General features: G+C 35.4%; 1 protein-coding gene across 2 annotated transcripts in view; it reads left to right on the plus strand.

Moving 5' to 3' along the window:
* The first annotated feature begins 233 nt into the window (after positions 1-233).
* The window catches only part of svp (COUP transcription factor 2), a 160,756-nt gene continuing 137,545 nt past the window's right edge, over positions 234-23,444 (plus strand). Inside the window, exons 1-3 of one of the 2 annotated variants that reach the window (XM_068375155.1) lie at positions 234-956; positions 2,223-2,372; positions 14,841-14,915. In XM_068375155.1, the coding sequence (XP_068231256.1) occupies positions 653-956; positions 2,223-2,372; positions 14,841-14,915 (529 nt within the window). In that variant the 5' untranslated portion in view covers positions 234-652. The remainder of the gene's footprint in view (positions 957-2,222; positions 2,373-14,840; positions 14,916-23,444) is intronic. The other variant, XM_068375156.1, reaches the window with a different exon arrangement.

Here is a 23,444-nt window from a genome sequence, read left to right on the forward strand (position 1 = left end):
ATGTATTTGACTCCATGTTCGAGATATTTACTTAATACAGTACTGCTTTCATTCCTATGCTTTTAATAAAGTAAAGAAAAGTGCTTAAAACGGAGCAATGGCTTTCAAGGATGATTGAGAGGTTGCGACCAATGGGTGTCCGGGGCGGGCGGGGTCGCGGCCCCGTGGCCTGGTGTCCCGCCCCCTGCCCTGCAAGGCCCGTCCCCGCCCTCCACCCGCCGGGCCGCCCGCTCTGCCGCCCGCCCAGTGTACACAGCACAGTGCTCTAAGGAGGGTGCGTATCGCGAGACACTATAAGCTTTTGCCTCACAGGTCAGACCCGAAGTAACGTCGAGTGACAAGTCAAGTGGTGGTTGATCAGGGAGGTTGTGCTCACAGGAGAGAGAGAGAGAGAGAGAGAGATCGCGCTCTTTTCACGGATTACTATTCTCGTCCTCCGAGTGTTTACTAATATTCGTGACGCAGCCACAAGTGTTTCAGTGGATTTGTTTCAAAATTGGAAAAAGTGTTTTTTCAGTGATAATGACAGACCGGCCCGTATAAAAAGCCAGGTAGCCTATCAGTGGTGCATGCTCTAAGGACCTTCATCGTCCTTTGCCTTATATTCGCAGAAGAACCAAAGGGCTCCACCCTTGGACAAGGGTGGTTGTAAATGCTTTTGAAAGACCCCTTCAGCCACGATAGGATGGCCCTAGTTGTGCCCCCCGGGGCAACGTGGCGTGATCCCCCTGTGTCTTTGCCGCCTACCACAGGGGAAGATGTGACCCGCGAATTGGGCGCCAGTGTCACACCGCAGCCCAATGCCCCACAGACGCCCACGCCGAACTCCACGGCAGGCAGTGCCCCTTCCTCTGCCCCAAGCCCTACAGGCGACGATAAGAACGCCCAAAACATGACGTGCGTCGTGTGTGGGGACAAGAGCTCGGGCAAGCACTACGGACAGTTCACATGCGAAGGTACGAATCGACAGATTCCATGAGGTCATTATAACGTTATTCAAAAAAAAAAAAAGGAAATTATTAAAAAAAAAAAATCATGATATTTTCCAATGCCAAAGCAATGTTTATTTCCTTTATATCTGATGCACAATTCAAGCAGATTCGCAAAACAACAAACTCACAATGCAGAAATAAAAAATATATATAGTTTAGTCACACATTCTAAATGAGCGCTAATGATAAACAAATCTGTATTTCCGCTGACCCGTTATATAATTAGTTTTCCACTCTTGACCCCGGAGTTTGGGCAAAGTTGATGTTGCTACTGGCATGGGTATTTCTCCCTGCCCCTCCCCTTACCCAGCCTCCCACTCTTGAATATCGCTGTAAGCAATATTTTTTTTCTTTTTTTTTTTACTTTTATGGCCTATCAACCCGATCTCAGTGACCGGCACTTTGTATTCTCATCGTGTTATTTAACTTAAAGTTATCGCTTACGTTAGAATATTGTTATTTAAGATTATTTATTTGGTCATTTTTTTTTTTTTTTTTTTTTTTTTTTGTAAATCACATTTACCCTATTTTCATAAGTAATTATGAATTAACGTAAAATTGTCAGTTCGAAGGAAATATCATGAAACAGGTTATCTTTAAAGGAATGAATGTAATATATGCAAAAATTTTAGTAAATTTGACTGTTTCGATAGAACTCAAGATTTGGCGTTGCATCGAAGCAACGGACGCTGCTTATAATTCACATTTTAAAACTACGAATTTATATTCTAATGATTGATTCGATAACGCATATCTAGATTACAATATGTAGGACAGATATCGCTTCTCTTATAGCACCAAAGACAAAAAAAGAAAAAGAATAGAGTTTTTTATCCTTTATTTAAATAAGGCATCTCATACATGTTGCAATACTTTTATAAGTAATACTTAAGTGACTATTGAAATATTTCATTGATTGATTTAGTGTAGCGTAAAATTTTACGTTGCGGGGATCTGCATCTTGCGTCACTTTAACAGATTTACGAAATTACGATAGATATATGAAAATTACATTATTGGTATAGACATAATTATTAAAGCTAAAATGAATATACACTAAACTTTCAGTATCATTTACTGCTTCGAAAGGCATTGCAGTAAGAGTAAAAAAATCATTTACTGCTTGGGATGGCATTACAATAAGAGTAAAAAAAAAGAATATAGAATAGGATCCCTGGTGTAACTAACGACGGTGACGCCCTTCTTCTTCTTCTTCTCCCCCTCCTGCAGGATGCAAGAGCTTCTTCAAGAGATCAGTCCGGCGGAACCTGCAGTATTCCTGCAGAGGCAACCGCAATTGCCCGATCGACCAACATCATCGGAACCAGTGCCAGTATTGCAGGCTCAGGAAATGCTTCAAGGTCGGCATGCGGAGGGAAGGTGAGTAAAGATTGTGTTCCCGTGGGGAAATATTAGAGAGGGGCAGAACCATTTACTAATTCTCGTGTTGGGGAAGGTGAGTCAAATCTGTGTACCCTTGGGTAAATATTAGAGAGGGGCAGAACCATTTGCTAATTCTCGTGTTGGGAAGGTGAGTCAAATATGTGTACCCGTGGGGAAATATTAGAGGGGGGCAGAACCATTTGCTAATTCTCGTGTTGGGGAAGGTGAGTCAAATCTGTGTTCTTGTGGGTAAATTTTAGAGAGGGGCAGAACCATTTGCTAAGTTTCGTGTTGGGGAAGGTGAAAATCTGTGTTCCGGGGAGGGGTCAATTTTAGAGCGGGGCAGATTCATTTGTTAACTTTCATTGTGGTGGGAAAGGTGAGTAAAGTCTGTGTGTTTAGGGGGAATATTAAAGCGGAGCAAAACCACTTGCTAATTTTCTATTGAGTGAAAAATGAGTAAAGTACACAGTACACTCTTGCAAGCAAAAATCACTAATGTAGGCCAGAAAACTTTCCAAGTTTTTTTTCAAGAGGTGAGTAATGCTTCTGAAAGTAAATCAAGTAGGCCTACGCCAGAATGAGCCACAGACGTTGCTATCTCTTACTTTATCGCTAAACAGATTCTTAACTCTCACCCCCCCCCCCCCAACTCCCCGAAAAGAGGTGAGAGAAACGAAAAAAAAAAAACATTAATGTCAAAATCTCAAAATCTTCATTATTAGAGATACTGTATCCATGACCAGTTAGAATTTTGATTGATTTCATTCAGAAAAAAAAAATAAAGAAAACCTCTAAACCGTCGCCAAAATCAATTGTGTTATCACCATCGGTAAAACTATCACCCTCATTTTCATCATCTCGAACTAAACTATGCGAGTCCCTACTTTTCCGTGACCAATTTCATCACCATCATAATCATCGTCATTAGATATAGGATCACTATGAAAAAAAAAAAATAGAATTGTATCGATATCATTGGCATATTATACGTCTTGTTAAATTAGCTACTACCGCTATAACCACTAAAACCACTTCTTTCTCACTATCACTATCAAAGTTAAGTAATTCTTGAAAATTATGAAGTTTTATAAAAACAATTACAAGAGTTATTATAATTTCAAAAAAGTTTGTCATCTCTTTTTACATCTGATACCATCACATACTCGTAATATTACATAAGATCCTGTAAAGAAAATGTAAATAAAACAATAGGGATATATCTATTCACCCAACGAAGTGACTCTGCGAGATTCGAAATTTCATTTCAAAATGTCCTTAGTTACGAGAAATTATATTATATTCACATATTCTTATATATTTGCATCCATAAGTGTGAACACGAGTACTCCAGATTCATTATTGTAAAATTGCCAGTATTTATACTTACATCCTATATAACATATATATGTAAAGGTTTTAATTTTTTTAGTATGTATAACTCAAGAGACAAAGTAAATTGTTGTGAGAAAATATTACGTAACTATTACAAAAACCTGATTGTCAATCTGGTTCGCAAAGGGTTGTTACATTTTTAGGGAAATGACAGGGAATGTATGAAACATTTGTTTTCGATTATATATATATATATATATATATATATATATATATATATATATATATATATATATATATATATATATATATATGTATATATATATATATATATATATATATATATATATATATATATATGTGTGTGTGTGTGTGTGTGTGTGTGTCTGTGTGTGCATATATCTAGAGTATGAGTGACTGAATTTTTTTTGTATATATCATCAAATCAAACAAAGAAAATTATTGCACATAATTTTATATACCTCATGAAAATCATTAACAACAATTCGAAGCATTTTAGTACAAGAAAAAAGAATAAACATGAAAATACCTAGAGACTGTAATGATTCATTGGTATTAAGTAAAAACTAAAGAACATGTACAAAGAATAAATAAATAAAAAAAGCTGAAACATTCGATAAAGAATAAATAAATTTAAAAACTATATATATCAGATATACCTAATGACACAAACGTCATTCGTCACTCCCGTAATTAGAGAGCTCAAGAATTGGAGTCCTAATATCTCAGGAAAGTAGAATAAAAAAAGGCTATGGCCATCCACGGTCATTATGTCCCCTATTTAGGATATCCTCTTGTCAGCCATATGTCTTACTGGGACCGTAGGGTATAGGGAGGAGTTTTGAGTGCGCAGGCATAACTCAAGATATTATAATAGAGTTATAATGTGATTTTTCACTTTGCAGAAACATACATAAAGGTGTGATTGAATAAAGTATTAAATATAGGTGCATTGAGTATAATATTATAGGTTCAGTAACTGGTAACTGAAGCTGTTCTGTTGGCTGAGTGAATATATAATATAAGAAAATATTATTATTAGGAGTGATTTTGCATTGACTCATGATTGAGGCAAATATATTTAAGTGAAAATTGTATTTGATTATTGCAAAGAAAACTCACAGAAATTGAATTTAAATTTTCCAACTTTTTATATTTGGCTTCTTGCTGATCAGCGCTTAAAGATTTTCATGGTGCGTAGAACTTTGTAATACCACGGGGACATACGATGCAAATTATAGTAATAAGACATTATTACTGACATATGAAAATGACCGCCGTCATAAATAATCTGAAATCATAAAACAATTCTCTCTCTCTCTCTCTCTCTCTCTCTCTCTCCTCTCTCTCTCTCTCTCTCTCTCTCTCTCTCTTCTAGTTTGGAGCTGCTTTACTAAATAAGAGATCCAGTTCTTTATTGCGATAACACATCGACCACTTAAACTGAGAAAAAAGGGGGAAAAAAAATTGGTGCTACTTAGCGATCATCTGCACGCACTCCTTGGACGATTTCAGAGATGATTATCTTCGGAAGGAAGTTTTTCCTGTCTTTTGCTTTCGGAATTCTATTAATATAATCTTGCCTCTTTTTATATGGATAGTTATGTCAAAGTAACTTGTTTTTCGTTCTGATCATAAAACTATTTCTTTTATCCTTAATCTTTATTACTGGTAGTAAATAAAGTTTTGTTGTATTTTGGATATAAAACGGACAATTTTATTTTTATTTCTAACTTTGATAATAAAGTATTCCCTTTTCTTAACGATAATTTGATTTTTGAATAACAAAGTTTGTCCGGAGACAATTATTTCTTTTACTTTTGTTGTTTTATGTCACATATTTATCTTATTTTGGCATCCATATATATATATATATATATATATGTGTGTGTGTGTGTGTGTGTGTGTGTGTTTGTGTGTATGTGCATTCTTAGTTAATATTTATTTTGCTACTTTTAAAATATCATAATCTCCTACTTCTCGCTTTTATACTAAGCATGATTCTGCAGATGAGACACTTAACAATTTATATTTACAAGGAAAATTTTATACCTGTTAATTTTTGGTCTTGAATCATCATCGTTTTCTAAATTATATATTTTCTAGATGATATAAACTATATAATCCTATTGGTTAAAATCAATTGAGTATAGGAAGCAAGAAAAAATTATCTATACCTTTATCTCGTTATATAAAGAATCAACATGTGGCAAAAAGTACATACTGTAGAATATCGTTAAGAATGTATTAAAAAGATAGACTTTTTTTTATCATATTCCCAAAGGGAAGAAAATATTAATGACAGAAAATCAAGAAAACAATCAGCAAACGAAATTATCTTCTTGGAGGTTTATTTAAGATACCCTTCGCTCATCGTGCTTATTTTGTGCCCTTAAGCAAACCCCTGTTAGTATGTCAGAATTTCTAGTTCTCTTTAACTGCTCGATGTAAGGGCATCTTGTAAGTAATTTTACAGTTTCGTTTTATTAGTCTTTGAACATAAGGCTTAGCAAATGTAAATTACATCAGTAACTGTAAGAATTTATTCCTGAAGGTAAAGCAATATTTTATTATTATTATTATTATTATTATTATTATTATTATTATTATTAGCTTAACAGCATATTGATACTTTTTAAAAACCCACTTACCCGGGTACCCGTACATATAGATAGATAAATAGATAGACAGATATGGTATATATATATATATATATATATATATATATATATATATATATATATATATATATTATATATATATATATATATATATATATATATATATATATATGTATATATACCTTTTTCCACTATATGGGCTTTTACCTTTGGAAGGGTTGGTACTCTAAGGTGTTAACTCCACGATTTTTCAAAAGTACTCACCAAATGAAGTTGCTGGCCTCACGTCCAGTCCCATTTATGTTCCGATGGGTTTATGTGTGGTTAGCGTCTATCTTTTCTTGGCAGTCACCCATCCAAGTACTGACCGGCCACAATTCACCAGACAGGATTTAAGCAAACAAAATGTAGGACATAATTACAAGTCTTAATAAACCGTTTCAAAAGTTGTATCAGTGCAGTCTATGTTCACAAGAATTTATATTGAATGGGTTGTTTTCTTAGCTTTTGTCAAAATTGTCAAGTTGTCCTTTTGAATATTATTTTCGCATGAAACTATATTTTCCAAATATTTATCCGAGGCGTCCAGTATTCATTGGTATAATTGATTCTAGCTGGATGGTGGTCACTTTTTGACTCTGCAAGAGTGATGGTTCTCTGGCTCTTTGTAGCTGTTGGTTGCGGCGTGGTTCTTTACAGAGGCTGTCAAGTTTCCCTTAAAATCAGTGCCTAAGTATCATTGCTCATTTGATTTCCTCATGTTAATTGTAATTTATTCTTTCGCATTTTAAGACTTAGGTTTCCATTGCCCTTTATTGTTGTCAGTGACGTGAAACAAGTTGAAGATTATTGTTTTTCGTTTTTCTTATGTATCGAAAAAGTTTTTCATAATATTGGACAGATGTAAGAATTATTCTTTCAAGTTCAGACTTTTGTTTAAGAATAGGTTTTACACATTGGTTTTACTTTGCCTCACAGCGAAGAGATTCAAGAAATAAAAATCTCCTCGATCATCTCATGAAGATATAAGTTTAAAAATCAAACGTCCCTTACCAATTCGTGGACTAAGTTCAAGAACTAACCTTTCGTTCCCTGTTTTTGAACTGGTTCTAGAATCAAGCTTTGGTCATTTATTCTTGGATGCTGTCCAGACTTGGTAGTTCTCTGTTAAAGAAAGGTTTCGTAGATGGATTGTCAAAGTAGCCTCGACTTCAGCCGCGGATTAAACTAGTGGGAATTTGAATAGATAAATGAAAACATACGACATCTTGCAACCCTAACACGCAACAGGGGGGAGCAGAAGGCATTCTTCGATCATTAATCTAACACTTAGCGTTGAAGATATTCCTCGTGAAAGAAATTCTTCAAGCGTAACAAGCCGACCCTCCGGCTAAGGACGGATCTAGTTAGAGCAATGAGTTTTTGCAATTTGCCTTTTCTCGACAAATTACCCCGGTCGGTCTTAAAAGGGCCATGTTTTTTTTTTTTTTTTTTTTTTTTTTTTTACTATTTTCAAAGGGCTCATAGGTGCGAGGATGGAGATGGTAGTTGGGATTTATCACGGGGCACTATGGGCCTTCACGCCTTTCTAATTATGGGAGGGTATGGTCGATTGCATATAATATCTGTATGGGCGAAGTTGGGCATGGATGAGCAAAAGTAGTTCAGCAACGAAAATCCTTTTTAGAATAGAGAGATAGAAAAAAATCTGCTCGTGGCTACTGGCATTGAGTTGATAAAAAATATCTCCATTTACATGATAAGTTTTTGGCAAATAATTTAAATGTAAATATCTATCAGTTTACTTAGATTTAAGGAATATGAGAATATGAATGTTAGTAATAGATTTATCTCTATTCTTAAAAAAGATAACGGAAAAAAATAATAAACCATATTTTCACTAAAGAAAAAAGATAAGATATGAGGAGTAATAGCTCTAAATATATCAATCTCTATCCTTCCCAAAATAGAGTGAATAAGATATAGCCTGCTACTCTAAAAATATTGAGCGTATAGTGAAAAAATAGCAATGTAAAAACCTCAGATATAAAGATTTAAATCGATGAATAAATCAACCTCCGTTCCTCTTAAAATAGTGTGAAATGAATAATATAAATCACTTAGCAACTTTAGAAATAAAAGGCAAAAAATTGAGAGAACCTTAAGCAACAGCTCATGAAAAATTATCGTCTATATAATGTAATGTTTATTGGCGATGTATATTTCCGTATCGCTTGCAAAAATAGATTTTGGTCCCTATGTTCCAGATATTATTAATTTAAAATTAGTGGGCGGTCAATTGAGAATTTAAGGTGGTAAAATATTATTTTGAATATCTATACTGCGCTGTAGTTTTGAATAATAATAATAATAATAATAATAATAATAATAATAATAATAATAATAATAATAATAATAATATTAAAAAGAAGAAGAAGAATATCTACTGCCCCGTAGTTTTGAATAATAATAATAATAATAATAATAATAATAAGAAGAAGAAGAAGAAGAAGAAGAAGAAGAAGAAGAAGATTAAATGACAAGAATAACAGATAGCATCATTAAACCTAATTATGACGACAATAACATCACATCACAACGAGGAATGAACCAAACACACACAATCAAACCTTAATCGAATAAATATCCTAATACGAACGCCATTGATCAACGCCACAAATCGCGCAAAACAGACATTGCGTTCATGTAATGACTATCCGATTACCTTACTATGGACTGCTGACATGCAAATCGGTTGTACGATGGCTAAACTCCGACAGCTGTTTAGGTGATTTATATCTATTTTTTTTTTTTATCGCTTTGCTTTGCGTCATATTAGAATTTCTAAAGTTTATAAGCCAAGCTTTGGAATTTTTTCATTGCCTCTGTTTTCGCTGTTTCCGTTGTTCTATTTTTTTCTGTTTTCGTTCATGGCGTGTTTATAAATCAGCTACATTTTTTTATAATGGGTAGTATTATCTGTACCAAAACCTGATATCGGACACGTGTGAGTCCTCTTCATTGCAAAGTAATAACTTTCATATATTTATTTTTCTAATTATATAAATTAACTACTGATATCGATCAGTAGTTTTTCTCTCCTTCATGATTTTGGAAACTTGATCTTTATATCATATATTTTTTCGCAAATATATCTGTAAAGCTACCTGTATTTACATTAAATATTCAAACAAGTTTCTACCAACTTTAAAGTAATAGAAATTAACGCTAATAATACATCATTATTATTAAAGAAAAAATCATTTTAATCAAATAAAAATCTATTGACGACTCCCAATACATATTTGGGGAGTCAGGAAGCACGTGCCTGCGAGTGCGCAAAGGGGACTTGCTTAAATCCTGGCTATAAAACGGTAGCTAATGTTGGCAGCCATTAACAGGTAGCGTAACGACCAATTAATAGGTTTCCATGTACGAGCACGGTAACAGGTAGCGCCCAGGTGCATCATAGCGCTGGAACTTCGGATGAGAGGGTTGTCCCCTCCCCCCTCCCCCTCTTACCCCCTCACTACCAACAAACGGTCAGCCAATAAGAAGTAGCCTAACAAGCCGTAAAGGGAGAAATGTGGCCTAGCAGATGAGCTGCAGGGTATATGCTAATTTTATTGGAGGTGCTACGTATTTGTCAGACAAGTTTCTCTCTCTCTCTCTCTCTCTCTCTCTCTCTCTCTCTCTCTCTCTCTCTCTCTCTCTCTCTCTCTCTCTCTCTCTCTCTCTCCTTTGTGACATCTATTAATGAAGATTTTATATAACTAAGAAATGTTTCTTTTCGTGTTTATATTTTGTATGATTCTTTTTACCTATTACATTGACTTCTTTCCACTTAGTTTTATGATTTTATATATATATATATATATATATATATATATATATATATATATATATATGTATGTATACAGTATATATATATATATATATATATATATATATATATATATATATATATATATATATATATATATATATACAGCGTATTTATATATGTGTGTGTATAAAATTAAACCCCGTTCATGTAATTCCCTAATTAACCTATAAGCACGAAAGATATAGAAGTTTTTGCTCTATTCAAGTGTAGCGACATTTCTGCGAAGCATTCAGACCCTTTTATATAAACGCCCATTTGTAACTTTCATTAAGATATATGTCATAAGTGAGCAGAGTATCTGGTGGTTAAGAACAAAAAGCCAATACAAGCTTCAATGTTTTGTATTTTACCCTTTTTGGGGATTTATGACTGACAGACGTTTAGACTTGAATATACTTGGTTATTTGCTGTTTTTTTATTTGATTGATTTTTTATTTCATGACTTATTAGTAATAGCGGGTCTGTGTATGTACTTTTTACGCGTGTGTTAATGTGCAGTTGAATGACCGGATACAATCACAAGTACATGAGCGTGGTTGTACAGATAGATGTAATGAAGATTACCACGGAATGCATACAGTAATCGAGCTTATTTGCCTTTGTTTAGAATTACGCGAAAGAAAGGATATGCACACATACCTTTGTTTAACAGTTTGACGGGACTTTCCTCGTCTCTTGTAGCTTTATCGATTACAAAACCCGAACTGAAGGCGAACGCGACGGGCCGACTAATCGCCAATTCAAGTTAGCAATGTATTCTACGTAAGACGGAACACTGACAGAGGGAACCTGTCTCTTTGGGATAATTGGGTCAGAGAGAGAGAGAGAGAGAGAGAGAGAGAGAGAGAGAGAGAGAGAGAGAGTCTTCAAGTTTCTATATTGTGGCATGACTTGAACAAAAGAGGGAGAAAGGGGTAGAGGATATTTTTTTTTCCATTTATTGTGACATGAATAAGAGAAAAATAGACAGACGAACTAAAAATTACATTATTGTTAAGTAATCAGAGAAGATAGAGAAAGACTATGTAGCTTTCTACATTTTTAAGTGATTAGTGTAAATACCGAGAGAGAGAGAGAGAGAGAGAGAGAGAGAGAGAGAGAGAGAGAGAGAGAGAGAGAGAGAGAGAAAGAGAATATCACTTCAGTCCCAGAATTATTATGCGATTATACAAGGTGGGATCATTGCACCATTAGCTCCTAAACATATTTGCTCCGTCACTACGTTTTTTTGCGAATATGTAATAACACTGATTAGGTCTAAAGTGGCGGTTCTGCCCTTCGAAGCAGGAGGCCGTGTGCCCCATGACCGAACGGGAGAAAGGGCCAGCTAGCATCCTTTACAAGCAGGAACCAGCGAGTGGGAAATAAATAATGATTGCAGTATAAGACGACACTGATGGTCTCTTCACTATCACCATAAAACCTTTTTCGGGTGATTATGATAAAGACGAGGTGTATCATGCGCGGTGGTGATAGTGGTGGAGGGAACCATGATGATGATGATGATGAGAGAGAGAGAGAGAGAGAGAGAGATAGAGAGAGATTATGGTTTGTTGATGGCGCAGAGATAAAAGGTTAGTGGAGGTTTGCCAAAAATAATTCTAGGAGATAAAAATAAAATATATGTTCGATATTCATCGTTGATACTCGAGAGAATTTAGGATTCATGAGAAAGTCGAGATAGTAGTAACTATATTTCTATATGAAGGCCGACGGAATTGGCGATTCATTGCCTATAGCTAACTTGGGCACAAAATCAAACAAAAAAGGGAATATATAATGGAAAACGAACAGTGAAAAATAGTCGATCATACAATTATGATTCATATTTTCATATAATTCTCACTTATTTGTTCATTTATTTCACGGCAATAAAGGTATTGTGTGATTCAAATACTAAATATATTTACCACAATAATGATGAATTACAATCAAAACTTCCTTTTCCTAGAATGTTTTCATCTTGTTGTCCTTTTCATGAAGCGAAATGTTTTTATTACCTTTGTGTCAGTTCACTGATTTAGTTTTATGATATTGAATAATTCTGTAATTGTTGATTGAATTAAAAATACAAATATACCCTTTTCCTCTATCAAAATCCCTTTTACTGACAAGAAATATATCAGACTGAGTCTAGTGTAGAATGTATATCTGGCGATATTTTTTTTAACTAGAAAGTTAGAGATTTTTGTATATGTTGGCTGGGAGAAATTAGTAGGATGGTGAATTAATTTCGGTAGAATTATTTGATGTGTGATGACAGTATCACGTAAAGTATTTCAATCAAGTTGAAAGTTTCAACCCTTTCCATCTTCTTTGGTGTCGATAACCATTGTATTCGTGACGACAATTTAGTATACCCTGGAAATCGCGAATTGCTATTCCCAGTTCATGACGTTATCCTAAAGACTATAGATGGATCCTCATGTCTGTTAACTGGACAGTGTCCAGATGTACACACCAGGCCTCTTTTGTTAATTGGCCAATGTCCAGATGTACACACCAGGCCTCTTATTCTTTTTTTTTAACAACTTTGTTCATACGAGTGACCTTAGGGGAATGGCTAGTGATGGCTCATCTCGACCACCACTCAGCGGCTCGGCTGCAGAAAGTCAGTGAACATCATTAATCCGAAGCTGAGATGTGATGCTTTCTCTTCTGGCTTGTTCTTTTGCTCGTTCAAGAAGTTATATTTGTTTTTGCTTCTGTGAAAGGCAAAGGGGGAAAAAAGCAAAATTTTCATTATGTTTTATCTCATTAACTACAATTTAATTTCTTTCTTCATACCTTGCTTTCCTTTAGGATTGGCTATTCTTTCATAATTTTCTGATTTTTAAGGTTTTCCCTTACATTTTAAATACAATGCTAACAAAATTATCACCCGCACCGTGCGTAAGTGGTAGTGTTTATGTCCTGGATTTGTGATGAAATCTACCCAAATTCCATTCATGTTTTGCGTATTTTGCAAATTTACTCATTAATCAATGTATTGTTCTCCAGTGCTGGTGGACTTATAATTATATCAATCCAGAGTTCCATTTAGGCTATATGTGTTATATATTTATTAAACCAAAAATTATTTATTGTGGGCTTATCTTCAAACAAATGGAATACTCATTGTCCAATGGAAATTCTCTTCCATTTTATTCACGGCATTACCATAAGGAAACATAAGTTTGATATTATTTGCATAACCCGAAAAATTTGCATTCAGCAATACATGGGGCAGAGATGAGAGAGAGAGAGAGAGAGAGAGAGAGAGAGAGAGAGAGAGAGAGAGAGAGAAGAGAGAGAGAGAGAGAGAGATCATTGTCTTAGAAGTGAGATAAAGGGTTAGGAAATAAGAGAAAAAATTAGAAATAGAAAGAAAACTGTACAGAGCCGCTTGTTAATTCAGGGAACCTCCAAGAGAGAGAGAGAGAGAGAGAGAGAGAGAGAGAGAGAGAGAGAGAGAGAGAGAGAGAGAGAGAGAGAGATTCATTGTCTTAGAAGTGAGAGAAAGTGATAGGAAATAAGAGAGAACATTAGATACAGAAAGAAAGAAAACAGTATAGAGCCGCTTGTTAATTTAGGGAACCCCCAAGGTCTTTGTTGCCGGTGTATTCCAGTTGACGATAATTTTTTGAAGGATTTTGAAAATTGGTGTCATTTGTGGTATTTAGAAGGACGCATTATAACCAAGAACGACGATGATCTAAAGAAAGGTTATTGTGGAAACAATTTTAGCTTTTTTAGATGACTAATATCTAGATATCTCGTGGTAAAAGATATGTCTACTATTTTAAGATATTATGAATAGGAGGAGTTAGACACCATTTTAGAGACAGATAGATAGAAAGGCAGGCAAACAGATAGAGTAGCGTTTTCTGCTGAAAACCGAAAAATAGCATCGATAAAAAAGATGGGGTTAGACTGCTTTCCATATTTTATCAACACATGAAAGCCTTGCTTTTCTCTGTTTGGGTCTTTCATATTATATAACCATAAGAATGTATATTTAAGTTGAAAAATCAATGGCAATAAATTAAACTCAGAGATGATTGTATGTTCGAAAGAACATCGCTTGATATATTAAACGTACTGTAAATGTTAAAGATGAATAAAGATAAAAATTACGCCAAAAAGGAGTAAGCGGCGCTAAACATAAAACATGAGATACAATGACTTCAACTACGATATTTTTAAGCTTACACTAATGTACCCACCATAGAATATGCTGACATAAGGCGCTAGTGTCAATGCCTGTTTATTTTTCAACTGCTTATCAAACATCTTTTAAAACAAGAGAAACCATTGAGACTGCAACCCAGTTGCCCCTTTCTTGTCCAGCCCTAGAAGAGAAAGAAAGAAAGAGACCTAACCTGGAGGAAACGAGCGAAAGAGATGCTATAACAAACAGTAGTTCTTATGAAGAACCAAAGACTAAATCCCCCATATGATTATTGAAGAGGCTGCCTGTATACGAGTAAATCTATAACAAAATAAATGTGCTTTTGGTTATTTAGAAGCTGCCTGTATAAATATATGAGCCATGCATAGTATGATTATATAAGAGAAAGCTGCTGTACTGAGGCCGCCTTAATGAAGTTGTGCTCTTTTCAGAAAATAAAAATGGTGAGCGCTTCCTTCTTCTCAGCAGCAAAAACTTCCCCCATGGCAGCCTTCAAGTCGAGCAAGGCAAGTGCTCTCTCTCTCTCTCTCTCTCTCTCTCTCTCTCTCTCTCTCTCTTAGGCTCTCCATAATTTATCCTTCAGACCAAAATGCCGCTGTTCAACAGATACTCTTTTTTTAGCTGCTGCAGCTTCTGGCCTCATGTACAGCTGACTTCTCAACGGCCCAGGCGGTAGCACTTCACTTTCTAATTCAAAAATCTAATTCAGAGTCGAGACTCACCATCCGAAACAGTAAGATGGTCAAAACTTCATATCTTTGAGCCCGTATCGGCATGGCAAGTCTCGCCTCACCAGTCTGAGCTCTGAATTACTTAAATGAAAGGAAAGGTGAAGTGTCACCGCTTTGTCTCATAGTATACCTGTGTTACCTGTGTTTCTCTGGAGTCATATTGCTATGTATGAATACAATTAATCTCTTATTTTTAACTCCATGACTCACCAGATCTATTTAAGAGAATTCTCGTAAAAGGGCTCACGGAAATTCATGATGCCAATGCTTAGCAAAAGCAGTGTAAACTGACAGAGGATATACATACACGTGTATCAAACACTTCTGTGGCCGGCTTTACGTCACCTGTTTGCCTTTTTTTTTTTTTACCCTTAATTAACACCATTTTCCCATCCACCAGCAAATCGTTTTTTTATAACTCATTCTCTGACCTCCAGTAAGTCAGGGGGAGCTTCTTCAGCCTTCAGATACGCATTTTGGTTGGTTTTGATTCCAGCACCCATTCAGGGATCCTCGTTGCCGATTTTACCATTTCACTGTATATATATATATATATATATATATAAGCGTAACTCATTATTTATTTGAACTTCTTTGTCATTTAAGAGTTTCCGAGGCCATATAAATCACTGGAGCTTTCATGATTTTCACATTAATTGTTTACTGGACCTTACTTCATTTGTGAAACTACTTTCGTAAAAAGAAGAAAAATAATAAGGATATTAAAAATTCTTGGTACGTCAGAGTATTGCCAAGCCTTTTTTAAATAAATTTTGCTGATGAATGAGTCTGTGGAAGTTTGAACTTTTGCATGTTCTGTTTTAATCGTGTTGACTGACCCCTAAGCTTTGTTAGAATCATTGTAGTTTGTTAGTAAATTAGTGTAGCTGATAAAGTCTAGCATGTGATGTTGTCTTGTTGAAGTACAGTGTTTAGTAACAATTGGTGTTTTGGAGAATGCAGTAATTTGAGAATAATAAGTAATACTAATATTGTCCAAATAAAATTGGCCTGAAAAGTTTCTCCTTAAAAGGAGCAAAAGGTATTTTTTTTTTTTTTTTTTTTTAGCATTGTTGAAGGAAAATAATATTATTGACCAAAGCAACATAACCTAACCCATATTATGATTTCCAGTAGGCCTACATTATGATACTTTTTATGTATATTGGCATTACCTTTTACTGCTATAACGATTAATTCTATAATACATTTTACAACAAAAATAAATGTAAATTGTTTACGCAGGTTTACTTATGAAAATGAGTCGAGTTTTTAAAAGAGGTGGAAAACTTGTGGATAAATTTCGGGCTGCAAGAAAACCATCCCTGATTTTACCAGTGAGAAGCATATTTTTTCAGACTAGTAATGGAACATTTATATATATATATATATATATATATGTGTGTGTATATATATATATATATATATAAGCATGATTAGTAGGAGCAATTGTCATCAAGACGTCGTAGTGAGAATCAATACATAGCGATGGCCATGTGATGGTGGAAGCACTTGAGTTATCCATGCTTATGATTCATGCACTCTTAAGTTTTCCATTTTATTGAAATATCCATTATGAAACCAAATACTTATTGTTATTCTAGTAGGTTAATAACAACATATAGATTCAAGTTCCCTTAAACAATTAATCATTATTACAACAATAATAAAATATTCATGGTTACCATCGGTATTCAAGATTTATAAGGACAATGGGTTTATACTGAAGATCGTCAAAAAAGACACTAGAATTAGCAGGTTTTAAATCCTACGCTTCAGTACATTTACAGTTGGTCAGGTCACACGTGACAGCGAGCGTCAGCCTTCCTTGTCTGCTCACGTGCGTCATTCACGAATTACCTACATAATCCATCAATTGGCGCAAACACATCAAAACGCTGAAGTGTGCTGAGAGCATGCAACCACCTGGCATGGTCTCATGGCCGAGGAGCAACAAGGAGCTCCAATAATGATTTTATCATTATCTCCCCTTTTCCCCTTACGCTATGTAAAAATATTTATGCAATGTTAGTCGTTGATATCTCTTTTATTGTTATCTGTTATTATTAGTACTGACAATAAAACAATGAGGTCACGGGCTCAGTTCACGATTCCAAAATTATCTGTCTTTGGCAATGTTCGTTCCCGAGGAAATTCACACCTCGAGTCATGCTTATAATTTTCCCGACCCAATCTACGTAAATGGATGCTGGAGCTACATTGTTTTAACCTTTATCACCAGCGAATACAGCGGCAACAAAAATCTAGTTATTCTTTGAAAAAAAAAGAGTAATCCTTCTATGAGAGAGACCCAACTTCCATTTCCATCAAAGGATGAGGAAGAATAGAAGGGCGCGTATATGTCGTGTCAACACCGTTGGGTAAAAGACGCAGTTTTGTTTACTTTTCCCTCCGCCCTTCTTGTGCACACAAGTCATTCTTTTTTTTTTATTGTTGTCTTTCTTTATTTATCCCGCACCTCACACGCGCTCGCACGCACTCATTTTTGTAGGCAGCTGCTTATGCAAGCATGCACACGTACCCTTTGGTATGTTCAAACACACGAGATTGCGGGCACCATATCCAGCTAATAGAAGGTGCTGGCTTCAATCCTTTTTTGGGGTGGGTGACTTTTTAGTTTGTGTATTCCGTTTTCATTGTTTATATATATAATATTTAAAGCCGATTGTTAGTCTATCTTTTACCAGGTATCTTATCAAACCCAGTACCACGACCATTTCTTCATCACAAGTAATTTAAAAAAAAAAAAAATGGACCAAATTTAGCCTTCACCAAAAAATTGGGTAACAGCTTCTGTCTATCAGAGGCGCGAAGTGTGACAAATAATAAGTGACAATTTTTAAAAGAAGTAGACTACTGAAAGGGGATGAGGTGTCCTCCTAGGGTGTAAGGGAATCGTTCAGGGGAAGGGGCACCGGGTGGGGGGGGAGGTTGAAAGTAAGACCACACAGGGAGCACAATCCTACAAGTGCGCGCCGCGTGTAACCTATCTCTAACCACTATTGACAACCAGATTACCGCTCCGCCACACCTTGTGTTGCCTTGCCACCATCACAGAGGAGGAAGGGGGCTAATGGCTGCTCTTCCAGCTTCTTGGCGAAAGCGTGAACTTCATAAGCTATTTGTAGCAGATGCGCAGATATTGATGAGCTGAGCTGTCAAGCGTGATTCGACGAACGAAAAGTTTTGGGGAATCGATTTTGTAAAGCTCATCTTATTATTCCTTTTAAAATGTTCTGACAATGTTTATTATTCAAAAGGATATGCATATGCTATGCTAGATTGTTTATTAGAGCACAATAGGTTGGAGGTTTGAGAAATTAGTTTCGTTATTTGATCATTTGACAATTGTTTTGCTCTCAAAACTGAAAGTATTTTTCAGTAATGTATATTTTCATTACCAAGTTTTTCAGTAGTTCGTTCAGACGCATTTTTTCAAGTATTTTAGAAATTAATTTTAGAACATGCATTAAGAGAAGCCGACTATGCGAGTAAGCGAAATGGCCCGCCATGGGGTATTGTTGGTTTCTATTGTAAGCCTTTTTTGAGAACTCTTTTGAAATTCAAGAGCGAATATTCTAATGTTTAAATATCTTAGTTTGTCAAGGTCTGTTTTGTAAATACTATTTATTCATTTTACTTAGAACCGTTTTCATAATCATATTTCTTAATTTTTCCTTGTTATCTTCTTTTATTATTTTTTATAAACTGGAATTGTAACGAGATTTATGAATATTTCATCATATGAAATGATTATTGAATGTATTTCAAGAAAATCCACCCAAAGAAATGACATGGCTAGCCCAAATCGTATATACAATATTAAAAAAAAATGTAAGAATTGTAAATGTATATTTCATAGTTAAAGAAAAGAATCCAAAACCAATATTTAGAGTTTGTATATTTTAGGAAGATTCAAATTTCTTGATGTAATCATACAATATTTCCACACATTTCGCACTCCCCAAGAGAGATAATTTCACCAAATGTTCAACTGGGCTCCACAAAGCACTAGAATAGTTGGAAGACCCAGGCCTACATGGCTGAGGACTCTAAAGCGCGAAGTAGATGATGAATGGAGAAGTATTAAATTAAAAGCTCAAGATAGAGACGACTGGCGAATTCTAACCGAGGCTCTTTGCGTCAATGGGCGTAGGAGCAGATGATGAATTATACAAAGAATGTTCATGACAATGTCCTCACAAATCCTATACCTTAATAAAAGAAAAAAAAATCCAAAACCATTATTTAGAGTTTGTACATTTTAGGAAGACTCAAATTTCTCAGCGTAATTATACAAAGAATGTTCATGACAATGCCCTCACAAATCCTTTACCTCTTTTTGGGAGCAACGAGAGAAGGAAGTAATAGGAAAACGGATCTTATGCAAATGTAGAATTGTAAGGAATTTCCGCAGTTGATGGACGTCTCGCTCAGACTGCAACGGTCATCAAAAATTCAAGATTCCTAAATGGTCTCTCTCTCTCCCGCTGACGATGGCATTCCGCGCGACAAAAGGCCGAGCGGGACATTTCCAAAAACGGACTCGGATGCATAGGCGGGGGTGGGCGAAGGTAGGAAGAAGGATATAAGGATTTTGGGGGCGTGGGAGTGCGAATGAAAAACGAGGAGGGTTAACAGGAAATTTGAAAAGCGTTTTGGCGATTAGACATTTTTCCCTCGAGGATTTGAATACGACGCAGGCCTTCCGAGTGGCCTAAAAGGGAAATGGAAAAAGGGATCTGGCCTAGTTTTAGGATGGCGTAATTCAAAGAGCGGAGGGCATCGCCTGTGACACTCGTGAGAAGTTTCTCTTTCAGCTTCCGAAGGAGACAGAAAGAGAGGACAACTTACTACGGCAGCAGTCCCCCCCCCCCCCACCACCGTCTCTTGATGACCGACCACCTTGAGACCTCGGTAACGACCGAGACTGTCCGGTAACGATTTTATTCTTAGCGTCGGGATTGGGGTGGGTGGGTGGGAGTGCGTGGGCGGACTGTGAAAGGCGCGGAAGGAAGAGAAAAAGAGGGAAACAGATTACGTCGCTGATGAAAAGACGAAAGAAAGAGGGAAAGACGCGAAAGAAGGAAGGAAAGAAAGACGGCTGTATTTGGGAGCTGCTGCTGACCGAGAGGTTTCTACCCTGTTTGAGAACTCAACCTTTCGAAACTACAGTAGGCGAAAGGTTGGAGAAAAGGCGTGACTCTAGTTGCGATAGATCGCCGGTTAAGGCAATTGGGACAAAAGGTCTCCACTCCGAAATGATGGAATATTTTCACTGTCTTTAATAATTGATGCAGCGAAAGTTTATAACGAAACAACTGATATGGTTTTACATGAATTTGTTTGGATAGACATTCACGAATTTTGTGATGTATGAATTTTAAGTGAAAGGCCGTGTAATATATATATATATATATATATATACATATATATATATATATATATATATATATATATATATATATATAAACAATCACACGACTGTTCATTTTCAATTCACACAATCTAATTGTTATCTATGATGTCTATTCAAAATCATTTTAAGTAAAGTCCTATCAGTTCATGTTTCAGATCTCTCGTCGGAAACTGCCACTCTTTTGGCAAGAGTTCACTGTCCTCTCATATCGATAGATTTCATTGAAACGACGGCCCTTGCCCCAGTGAGCTCGGTGATGGGTTGGGCTCTGTTACCGATCTCAGCTATTGCCCACAGGTCAGCCCCGAGGGAAATGGGTACCTGCAAGAAACAAGGGCACATGGGGCTAGTGATCTCACCCCTAAGGACTTGATAATAATATGCCAGCGGTATTTTTAGATATTTCAGAAACAGGTCTTCTGAAAACTTTTATTATTACAAATTAGATTTGATTTTTTTTCTTTATTTATGCAAAGGATTCCGGCGTCAATGACTTTCGATCTCAGGATGCCACATCTCTTCTGGTGCTACTCTCTCCTAGGAGAAAAGCGTAAAGGATAAAATTCAAACATATACATTCTTTTACTGTATATAGATATATATATACATGTACATATACACATATATATATATATATATATATATACACGAGTAGGTCTTTATTAATCTCTTGGAGTGGGGATGATGCAATGAAATACCATAAGAGATCTCATAATAAAAAACTAATCTTAATTTTTGGAACAACCCTAGGAAATAACGAAAAATTTAAACTACACTTGCGAGATAGATGTGTTTTTTCGTCACACTATAATAATTGTGACTTTTCTCTAACAAGACCTCTTTTGCTTCATCTTGATCTTCCGGTTTCTTAGCAAAATTATATAATAGATCAGAATAACTGTATTTTTATAAGATTCAACAAGCTTATGATAAACTCAAGATTAGATTATGTTTTGAATCAAAGCCTAAGATTGGATAGAGCAAGGCCCCTCCCCACCCCCTTTTTTGGGGAGCTTTGCTTATTATTATAATCACTAATGTGCATTTCAAGAAACCAATAACTTTCTGCTATTTGTAAAAGAAAGAGCAAGATACGCTAATCGCTTAAGCTAACTAAGCAAATCGTGGAAGATTTGATAATTATGTTAATCGCATTGGTAGAATTTGGCAATTTTTTATCACGCTTTTCACGTGATTTCTGAGAGAGAGAGAGAGAGAGAGAGAGAGAGAGAGAGAGAGAGAGAGTAACTTCAATTGAGAATGCTATGTCATTACTCTCCCAACTATTTCACCTAAATTCCTGTCCTTTGTCTTCAGTTATCTTACGCCTTTGAAAACGAAAGGGAGACAGAGGTGACATGTCTGTAAAATAGAGAAAGCAAGACTCATTGCTTGTAATTGCTGTCGGGTTATCATATTCGTCTAAATGTTTATTCCAATACTTTCTTTATCCTGTTGTACTAGATTTTTTGAAAGCAATGATAATGGCATTTAAGTACATCTAATACTAATGTTTTTTTTTAATTACAGATAACAAAATCTCATTCATCTCAACAACGCAATAACGTCAACTGATAAAGATAGATAAGCTTTTCACTGACTCTGAAATTCTCCTTTGCGATAAAATACCAGCGTAAAATGTAGAAGAAATACAAGTTTCGTTATTTGTTTCAATGTTATAGAATATTGAAATAGCATTAATGACTTTTTCGGTATTGTTAGGGTTTCCTTTGTCCGTGTTGGTTAGGTTAGGTATGAGTTATTTGAGACAGATTAGAGTAATGAGATGTAATTTACATAAATTGAACTCATTAAAAGAAGAATTACTCTAACTAAAAATTTACTATATGTTGTCATTATTTTTTCAATTTGATTAATAAAGAGGTATTTAACAATTGCTTTCCACTAAAACAGTTAAAAGTTAACCCGTTAAGAGAAAAAGTTTATAGCATAAAAGGAAATTTCTCGAAAAAAAAAATCAAAATGTCAAAAGCCGTGTATAAGGAGAAAGCAAGAGATTAAAAAGATAAGGAAAATAAATAAAAATCCTCAAAGTTGTGTATACGGAAAATGGCAAAAAAGGACAAAAAAAAAAAGAAAGAAAAAATCAACAAAAGGGTAACTGCCCCAAATGTCGGGCCCTGTGGCAGGTGATTTGCTCGCAAAGGTCACTAAAAGGTCAACCAAGAAACAGGCAAAGTTAAGGTCACGTCGATATTTCCACCCCTCCCACCCTTCAACCCAATCACAGATTCTGTTTGTCTCTCTCTCTCTCTCTCTCTCTCTCTCTCTCTCTCTCTACAACTGCATGTTCATCAGGTTTCTACATCTAGATACACAAGCGCATATATATTCATCTCTCTCTCTCTCTCTCTCTCTCTCTCTCTCTGTATATATATATATATATATATATTTGACATATATATATATATAAATATATATATATATATATATATATACATATATATGTATACATATATATATATGTATATATATACATATATATATATATATATATATAAATGCCCTTTGAAAAGACCTTTAAAAAGAACAAGGAAATTGTGGTCAATATTACGACCTTTAACATCACGGTCGAGAGTTCCCTTTTCATATTTTATTTCTCCCGTTTTTCCTTTTTTATGAAACGATGCAGATAGCAGCGTTAGCCTCGTCTGTGCGTCTGCTCGCCTGCACCCTGTAATGGTTGTTTGGAAGTACATTGTAACTTGCAATTATTCATTTTAATGTTGTTACGCTTCTTAAAATATTTTATTTTTCCTTGTTTCCTTTCCTCACTGGGCTATTTTCCCTGTTGGGGCTCCTGGGCTTACAGCATCCTGCCTTTCCAACTAGTGTTGTAGGTT

Source organism: Palaemon carinicauda, chromosome 6 (genome assembly GCF_036898095.1).
Source record: "Palaemon carinicauda isolate YSFRI2023 chromosome 6, ASM3689809v2, whole genome shotgun sequence".
Classification (NCBI taxonomy): Eukaryota; Metazoa; Arthropoda; class Malacostraca; order Decapoda; family Palaemonidae; genus Palaemon; species Palaemon carinicauda.